Source organism: Suricata suricatta, chromosome 2 (genome assembly GCF_006229205.1).
Source record: "Suricata suricatta isolate VVHF042 chromosome 2, meerkat_22Aug2017_6uvM2_HiC, whole genome shotgun sequence".
Taxonomy (NCBI): domain Eukaryota; kingdom Metazoa; phylum Chordata; class Mammalia; order Carnivora; family Herpestidae; genus Suricata; species Suricata suricatta.
In genome coordinates, this window is record NC_043701.1 from 78504680 (window position 1) to 78514472 (window position 9793).

General features: G+C 36.9%; 1 protein-coding gene across 9 annotated transcripts in view; it reads left to right on the plus strand.

Moving 5' to 3' along the window:
- Positions 1 to 9788, plus strand: part of ANKIB1 (ankyrin repeat and IBR domain containing 1) — a 130127-nt gene extending 120339 nt beyond the window's left edge. For 6 of the 9 annotated variants that reach the window (XM_029928874.1, XM_029928828.1, XM_029928841.1 and 3 more), the window contains exons 16-20: positions 483 to 661; positions 1422 to 1473; positions 5182 to 5296; positions 7136 to 7269; positions 7612 to 9788. In XM_029928874.1, coding sequence (XP_029784734.1) covers positions 483 to 661; positions 1422 to 1473; positions 5182 to 5296; positions 7136 to 7269; positions 7612 to 8355 — 1224 coding nt within the window. In that variant the 3' untranslated portion in view covers positions 8356 to 9788. The remainder of the gene's footprint in view (positions 1 to 482; positions 662 to 1421; positions 1474 to 5181; positions 5297 to 7135; positions 7270 to 7611) is intronic. The other 3 variants (XM_029928865.1, XM_029928878.1, XM_029928886.1) reach the window with 3 other exon arrangements.
- The last annotated feature ends 5 nt before the right edge of the window (positions 9789 to 9793 follow it).

Consider the following 9793-nt stretch of genomic DNA (forward strand, 5'->3'; position numbering starts at 1 on the left):
TTAATCCACCAAACTTTCTTCTCTTGCTAGTTTTCATGTCACCCTTTGAACTGCTCTCTACTAATTTATATCCTACATTTCTTTTAAATGCTTAATATTAATTTTCTCATTGAAGCCTTTCAGACCTAACACCAGGTCACACGTGTTGCCTTGCCTCAGATTCCTTCAGCAGCCATGTATTTGCATGTTCAGTGCCTTGAAATTTACTCATTTTTTTCACATAGACAAATGATAAATTCCCAGTAGACAGTCCTCATGTCTTTGTAATCCTTACCATTCTACATTGTTATAAATGCCTATCATATGAGTGCTGTTTTCCTGAAATGTGAAAAATAGAAGTATATGTCCAATAGGAAGTTAGTTTATAATTTGGATTAATTTCTGACTTCAAAAGAGATTTAATTGAAAAACCAGATAGACAATGGATTGCTACTGACTAACTCACTCAGCCTGTAATCCTTCTTTTTTCTCTCATACCATAGACAGACCTAGAAATGGTCACTGAAGACCTTGCCCAAAAAGTCAATAGGCCTTACCTTCGCACACCCCGCCACAAGATTATCAAGGCAGCATGCCTTGTGCAGCAGAAGAGACAAGAATTCCTGGCATCTGTGGCTCGGGGAGTTGCTCCTGCAGACTCACCAGAAGCTCCAAGGCGCAGGTAAAAAAGATGCATCCTGTGGAAATTATCCCACCCCCAGCCACAAGTGTCAGTTCTTTTTTTATCTAACGAGGGTTTATATTCCTGGAAGTTACTTATGCTTAAATATGGCTAGCTGAAAAAAGCAGGTTAACTTCTTTTTGGTGATTCCCCCCCACGAGAACTATTTCTATTTTTTGTTTGTTTGTCATTATGTAGTTTCTTGGAATACATTAGGCTAAGTTAATTTCACATTTCATTGTGCAATATATGTAGTGATATGATAGTAACATCTTACAAAGTCAGAATTGGAAGGTTAGCCAACTTGTTATGGTCATATTTATGTTTTTATGTAAGAGCTTATAAAGAAATTAGAAAGCTGATATTAATAAAGTTATTTAAATGATTCATATTCATCCATTAAAGAACAGCTGAGTTTTGGTTGTTTGTTTCAGATACTTATACTATTTCTGCCATTATAAACTAAAGCATGTTTTCTTACTGATAATAATTCTAGCATTAGAAATTCCTTTGACCCTATTTTTACTAAACACACAAAAATAGAAGCAATCATAAAATACTGTTATAACATGATTTTTGTTTTTATACTATTTTACACAAAGCAATTGAGAATTTGAAAGAAATAATTGAAGTAACATTTTAATTATATTCAGTAGTTGGTGTACTTTGGTTAAGCAGTTGCAAGCAGAGGAATTAAAAACAATGTTCATACTTTGTGGTGCTGATAATAAATCAAATGGTATGTCTAATTTCTTTGTAGCTTTGCTGGTGGAACATGGGATTGGGAATATTTAGGATTTGCATCACCTGAGGTAATTGTTTTATGGGGGCTTTGTTTTGTTTTTTAATTATATTTTTCCTGATATCCTGCTTGCATTTCCACCCTTATCTATTCTAAATCCTATTGAGATCGTCAGCAGTGTTTTCTTTCTTATATAATAAAAATGCCTCAGCAGAGCCTACATTTTGCCACTTGTGGTATTGGATTATCATCACATTGTTAAATGCATCCCCCTTTATTTAATTACTGAACAGTCACAATTAAGACTCACGTATAGCATATATTTTGGAACGTATTTTCAAACTGGTTAATGAGTATAAGTTTTATTTATTAGAAATGCATTTTTTGTCATAAGTTTGTTTCAGTCTGAATTTATGGATTCAGAATGCACAATCTGTTTTTTTTTAAGTTACTGCAACAACCTGATTGAATTGATTTATAATCAGTTTCTAAGGTGGAAACTTGGCATTAATAATGTTTATGCAGAAAAAAATGCTTTGCTTAGTTGCTTTCTGCTTCTAAGATTTTCACCCTCTTCTTGGTTTTTTTGGTTGTTATTGATAGATTTTTAAAATACAAATAAATAGTGTAGGGGGCACCTGGCTGGCTCAGTCACCAAGAACTTAGTTCTTGGTCTTGGGGTCATACATTCATTTGGGTGTAGAGGTTGCTTAAAAATAAAATCTTTAAAAGTAAATAAATAAAATGCAGTCTAAAATACTAACACTACAAATAGCAATTGCCACAAATAAAAATAAGAGTGAAAATCTTAATCCATTGCTATTTTCTGAGATTTAAATGGTCACTGTCACTGTTGAGCCCAATTTTAAATAGTTTTAGCAGTTCTGTCTCGCCTTTCTTACTCTCTAAAACAGTATACTATCTGATGTTTTTGTTATAATAATCTTTTAACTTAGTTCTTGGAAGGGAGTGGGACAAAAAATGAAACCTTTATCATTTATAGCCCATTTGTCATCTTCAACTGAAAGAGAATGAAATTGATTATTATCCAGAAATGACTGTGGCTTATTTAAATCAGATCCTTTCTCTTTTCTGCTACTCAGGATACTTGCAATCACTTTGTGGCCTGTTGTATTGGTAGGTTACTCTAAGAAAATACTGACTTGAGAAAACAATTTATGCTTTGAGCTCTGATATGGAAACATTTTAATTCACTTAAATTGCATAAAGACTTTAATATTAATGAAACTATTGTAAAACAAATTATGAACTTTTTCTATGCTATGTTTATTATTCTGTTATAAGTACAGCTTTGAGGATATTATGGAAAGTTTCCACCTAAAAGCATGAATAAACAAGCTTTAGTTATCAAAAAGAGATACTAAAGGTATCAGTATTTCAAGGTAGAAACACAATTTAGCTTTATTTGAGCAAAAACAAAACCTTTACCAGTGTACTTGTAGTCATGTACGCATCCTCTTGTAGCTTCTGGCTCGGACAATAACTTTAGGAATCCTAAGTACTTGTCCTGGAATATTGTGGGCCTGCTAATATGACTGATGCAGATGCATTTTGTAAAAAATAGGAAAGCTTGCTGCCTCACATGTGAATATATATGAATAAAATTATTGAGCTCTTGTTCTCCAGAGATTGAGAATTATGAGAGTATAAGTAACATTTCCTTCTTATATTTACTTTTATGTGTTTATAAGTTTTAGAAGAAAATTTTAACTACTTTTACTTTTCTTTAAAGTCTTTGGCACATTGAAACACCAAGCTTTTATGCAAACTTTACTGCAAGTCTAAAAAATTACAGTGTGAAGCTCCAAAATTCTGCCTATCGAGTAACTGCCAAAATAATACCTTTTAACACTACCTCCTTGTCTTCATATATACTCTGGAGAAAAATTAGTATTACCAAACTTTAATAGACTTTTAGGTTGAATTTATATTTTTTCTAATTAATTCCATCTTTCCTTTTTTTTAATTAAATTGAGTCAGTGACAGTCATAAATATTTTGTACCATTTTAAAGGCAGGGGAGCCCAGAAGAAAGAGCATATTATTAAAGTCTTGAAGGACTCCTGAGTTCAAGGTCTAACTCTGTGACTTATTACACTTTAGGCTCTGTTCTTCCTTAATTTCTCATCTGTAATAATGGATAGCAGTATCTACCCCATGGAAGTTCTAGAAGTATTAAAACATCTTTTTAAGTCACTGATAACATTCGGTGCTCAACAAAAAAGCTCCTGGCAGCTTTTTCTCATATAAATCTTAAAATTTCTCAGTCTTTTCTGTAACCTTAACACTCTTGAACCTTTTGGGGTATCCCTTTTTCATATGCTTGCATAAAAATCTAGGAATTCTTAGAAATTTTCAGACAGATTTAATTTTATGAGATCAATTTTTTTTAAGCCTGTTACATTCTAAGAGAATGCTATTGAGTTTTTGAGTTTTCTATCAGACTAATTATAAATATAACAAGTTTCTTTTATGGTTGTTTTTAAACCAAATTTTAGTCTTCTTAAATTAGAAATATGTATACTCTGTGGTTAATAATACTTTCAGAATAGCTTTCGATCATAATCAACTGTACAAAGGAAGCAAATTTTCCTTAAATATAAACCTTGAACTGAAATAAAATTTTGATGCCATCTTCGTCTAAGAAATGCAATGTTCCTCAGTGGTCTAGTGAACTATGATGACACATAATAGTCATCCAGTTTGGGATCGTGGGCCTCCAGCAAAAGAGGAACTTCTACCACAGCTCAGCAGGAAATTTTAAAGAACCTAAATAATCTGAGAACCTGGAGTATCTTTGGTGTTTTCTAACCTGGTAGGATGCCTCCCACTTCATATTAAAGTCCAACTGTTTACATCAGTGGATATAAAATCCTTTGTAAATAAATTTAACCAGAGTAATGTGGTGTGAAAGTATTATTTGTGATGTAAACTTGTCTTTGTTCTAGTACTTTCACAACATAAACATTGAATATCCTAGGGTAACCAGGATGATCATAAACCTGAGTATATATATTCTTGTTTATCCCTGAAAGATTCTATAATGATACTCAAATTAGCCTATTTATGCTGGCCTCATGTACACTGACTGGCCTCTTTTCTAGTCTGTTCCGTCACTAAAACCTGGAGAAGTGCGTGTGCGCCCAGGTCATAGCAGGTGGCTACAGGCTCCACCCCTGCCCATACCTGCATCCTTCCCATACGCTCTCTGCCTGTGCTCTAGACGGCCCCTATTAATACAGAAAGGAGGCCAAGTAACGTCTTATTTTAAGGCTAATTTCCCATTTTTCTTTTAATCATTTAACTTGTGAGTATGGTACGTAGCAGTCCCAAGGAGTACAAAAGCTCATAGTCCGATAAGCACTCGGTAGTGCACACCTTTTCTTCTTCTTTCGGTTGCATATATCACAGTCACTTAAAAAAAAAAAAAGAACACACCTCCAAGAGCCTAGCTTATGTTAGCAAAATTGTTATGGTATTAGTTATAACATTATGGAGCAAGAGCCTAGCATTGGGGCTTGCAGGTATTTCAGTTTATCCAGGTAATCATAATGACTATTTAAAATTTTTCTTTTTCCATTTTACCTTTTCTCTGTTTCCCTGGCATGGCAAAACCTGAAGTTTCCTTTGTTAAAGCCAAGTGATTTTATATGTATATAAAATAACACACTTTTTTTCCAGGAAAAAAAGTGTGTTGTTTTATTTGCATTTAAAAAATTGCATGCTCTTCTGTATTTTATAACCTTTGGTTTATGCAGGAATATGCTGAATTTCAGTATCGGAGAAGGCACAGACAGCAGCGCCGTCGGGGAGATGTGCATAGTCTGCTCAGTAACCCTCCAGACCCTGAGGAGCCGAGTGAAAGCACGTTAGGTAAGCTCTTGAGCTGGCTAGGTTTTAGCCTTTTAGTTCTCTTGAATTTATTCTTAAAACTGGCAAATCTAAATGTTTCTGAAGTAGTCTGTAGTATAGATATACAATCAATATGCAGATGCTCCAAATGTCACAGGATACGGAAAACCAGAAATGTTGAGAACATGGGCTGTGGAGGGGCACCTGGCTAGCTCAGTCTGTTAAGCCTCCAACTTCAGCTCAGGTCATGATCTCACGACTCATAGGTTTGAGCCCCACATTGGGCTCTGTGCTGACAGCTCAGAGCCTGGATCTTGCTTCAGATTCTGTGTCTCCCTCTCTCTCTGCCCCTCTGTTGCTCACCCACACTCTCGCTCACTTGCTCTCGAAAATAAACATTAAAAAAAAGAATATGGGCTATGGAGTCATGAACCTCCATTCATGACCCCATCTTTGTGCATCAGTGTAAGACTTTAGTCAAGTCGACGTAACCTCTCCAAGCTTCAGTTTCTTCATCCTAAGAAGCAATAATAGTGCCACATTGTGGGCTCATTGTGAGCATTAATTTATCTCATTTAATATGAGATAAAGTGTATAAAACCCTTAACTAAGTACTAGTAACACCTAGAGAGCACTCAATAAATTGTAGCTGTTGATCACTATTACTGTGTTCATGGAATATTTTCCTCCTAGCCTCACTTCCTGTTAACATTCTTTAAAAGAAAATTGCTGGTATTAGAAATAAATTACTTTAATTATCTTCTTTTAAAAATTTTTTAATGTTTTTACTTATTTTTGTGAGCGAGAGAGAGACAGCGTGAGCAGGGGAGGGTCAGAGAAAAGGGGAGACACAGAATCCTAAGAGAGGCTCCAGGCTCTGAGCTAGCTGTCAGCACAGAACCTGACGTGGGGCTCAAACCCACGAACCATGAGATCATGACCCAAGCCGAAGTCAGATGCTCAACCGACTGAGCCACCCAGGCGCCCCTAATTATCAACTTTCAAATGTTGAATCCTTACCGGAAAATCTTCAGATTCTTAATGTCAGCAGATCATCTTTAATAAATCAGGATCAGTGAGCCTAAAGGTTTTCAGGCTATTGTAATTCCAATATCCTTTAGTTTTAAGAACTTTGAAAACTAAAATACCTTTGTTTGTTATTGCTTAAGGAAAAAAGAGGGATGGTTGGTAGCACTTGCATTTATGAATACAACCATATGTAATGCAAACAAAAACATTAAGAGCAATCGTGTTTGAAGTGGTAGTAGTAAAAGATATATTTCGATGAGACAAGTAGGAGAAATCTCTGAAAGCTGAAGTGAACACAGGTTTTCTCCAGCGCTGAAAGAGAAACTGTCAGCTGAAATAAAAAGATGTGTGGGGGCGCCTGGGTAGCTCAGTCCGTTGAGCATCCAACATTTTTTTAGCTTATTTATATATAAAATATTTATATATTTTTAAAGCTTATTTATATATTTTAAAGTTAATGTGTGGGCATGCACTTGGTAGGGGCAGAGAAGGGAAGAGACAGAATCCAAATCCCTGTCAGCACAGAGCTCGCCATGGGGCTCAAGCCCACAAACTGCGAGATCTGATCTGAGCAGACATACACTCAGTCTACTGAGCCACCCAGGTGCCACAAGCTTCCAACTCTTGATTTTGGCTCAGGTCATGATCCCAGGGTTGTGGAATTGATCCCCACTTTGGGCTCTGCACTGAGAGTGGAGCCCGCTTGATATTCTCTCTCTCTTTCCCTCTGCCCTTTTCCCCTGCTCACGCTCTCTGAAAATTAAAAAAGCAAAAAAATATGTGAAATCCTGTATGACTATATGGTCTCTGGTTCCACTTGGCTTGAAACAGACATCCCAGATGGTGGCAGTGGCCGGAGGCCTGGCGCCTCCGTGGTCAGCTCTGCGTCCATGAGCGTGCTGCACAGCTCCTCCCTGCGTGACCACACCCCTGCCAGTCGCTCTGAAAACCAAGACTCTCTTCAGGTAGCCTCTGGGCAGCCTCACTGCCCTCGTTTTTGCTGTTTAGTCTGACTTCCTATTTTTACTTTATTGCTCTTTTTCTTCCTTTCATTCTAAAATCTTTGTTTCGGAGGTATACTACAGGAAATGATTCCTATATGTCATTTATATTAAGGAATTTTTTTTTCTTTTTAGCATGGGCAAGGAGAAAATTAAAATAAGATTTGAGTAGATAAAACAATAATTCTGTATAAATAGAGGAAATATTTATCTGGTGCAAGAATAGTTGGTAAACTATTGGGTTTCGTTGGGCTAAATCATTTTTCCTTTTAAATTTTAAATTGATTTTACTTTCTGTTGCCTCAGGCTCTGAGTTCCTTGGATGAAGATGATCCCAATATACTTCTTGCAATACAGTTATCACTGCAAGAATCCGGGCTGGCCATTGATGAGGAAAATAGAGACTTTCTCAATAATGAAGCATCGTTAGGAGCAATAGGTACCTCTTTACCTTCCAGGCTAGATGCAGTCCCGAGGAACACAGATAGCCCTCGGGCTGCACTGAGCAGCTCTGAGCTGTTGGAACTTGGTGACAGCCTCATGAGATTAGGAGCAGAGAGTGACCCATTTTCAACTGACACTCTGAGTTCACACCCTCTAAGTGAAGCAAGAAGTGAATTCTGTCCCTCATCCAGTGACCCTGACTCAGCTGGCCAGGATGCCAACATCAATGACAATCTTCTTGGCAATATCATGGCTTGGTTTCATGACATGAACCCTCAGAGTATCGCCCTGATTCCTCCAGCAGTTACAGAAGTCAGTGCAGATTCCCAGCTCCCCTGCGTCACAGATGAGTCAGAAGGTAAGAGGGATGTGGAACTGGTGCCACCAGAAGAAGATTCAGTGTTTCAAGATGCTGTGGTCAGTGAAGGTAGCGGAACCCAAGCAGAAGAAGAAAACCCTTTGGAAGAAAATACTTCGGCTGGGGAATCAGCACCTCAAGCTGGCATTGGAAGTAATGAGGCAGCCAGCAAGGGGGACGACGCAGACGTTTCAAGCCAAACACCTCAGACCTCAAGCAACTGGCTTGAACAAGTACATTTAGTGTGAACCGCACCCCTCCGGGCTCCAGACGAATCACAGGTACAGACGGTATTCTAGTGGAGTATGCTTTTTAGAGACTTCTTGATCCACTTAATTCCAATTCAATTATAAACCACTGACGTTAGGATTGAATACGAAGGAGTTCCCTTGAATGGTAGTTTCATTTCTGATTTTTACCTTATAGGGAATTTCCTTTGGTATTTAATTGAATAGCTTTTCCCCTTTTTTGTGCTGACAAAAAAGAAGAGTAAGAGAAACACAAATGGAATAAATAGGCTAGATACCAATTCTGAGAAAATGCAGTCCTGTTTAGCCTAAAGTCGGCGATACTTAAATTGAATGTTAAAAATTAAAGGCTTACTCCCTAATCCGTGGGTGGTTTTTCCTCTTTTAAAGAAAAAAGTTTTCTTCAGTTTGAAGTTATTTTGGACAGATCCCATAACATGTTCTTCAATCACTTTGTGCTCTTCCATCACTTTCTTCCTTTTTGTCTGAGCGGTGTGGATTCAGATCTCCAAGGCTTCTCTTTAGTGCTGCGTCTACCACAGTGTAGTTTTTGTAAGGTTAAAATCGGTGTGTTTTAATATTCATATGAATCAAAGATTTCTTTTCATGTCTATTTCCAGTCCACTTGTGCCAAACTGACTCGTGCGCTAACAAGCCGCTTAAGTATGCAGTGTCCTAGAGGGCTCCAGAGTCGTCTCCGCCTTCTTGGGAGTTAAAGGTGCCACTTGGTAGCAACGATATTCCAGAATAGAATGGGCTTTTGTTGCCATGGAGACTGCATTTAAATAAATGTAACCTGTAGCTTAAGTTAACTAAACCTAATGCTGCTGTTAAAAACAGTTTATTTTAATATTAAAATACAGTTGATTAGCAACAGCGGTGCTGTATTTTAAGAGACACTTTATTGGAAGTGCAATCATAGTACTTTGTTTTCACACTTTTACAGTGCATTCTAATTACTAATGGGTGCAATTACTTTTAATGGTAAGTGTTTTATAAAATAGAAAAAAGTGGAGTTTTCATGAGTTATAGTTAATCCCAGTTATTAAAAAATTCAATAAAACATCCTGCGCAACATGTTGCCGTGCCTTTGCCTAACTAAATGGATAGTTACCAGTTAAATAAGTGAGTAATTGAAATTTCAGTGTCTCTTCTGAAGTAACTATGCTATGAATTGCAAAGACCTCCATAAAACCACCCATGGCCTTGCCTTTACAGTAAATATAACTAAATGTTCAATCAGTTTGCCTAAATAGCAAAGGCTGACATGTGTTTGTTCTCTTGCACAATACTCATTTGCTGTGTGATTACTGTTTAGTGTTGAAAAAAATCAACTTCCTAGTTATCAGTGTCTTACTGTGAAGAAAATACTGGTCTTAGTTGTAATTAAGATACAGTGGTACAGTGTGTAATTAAAACTAGAGTAAACTGTTGGAAT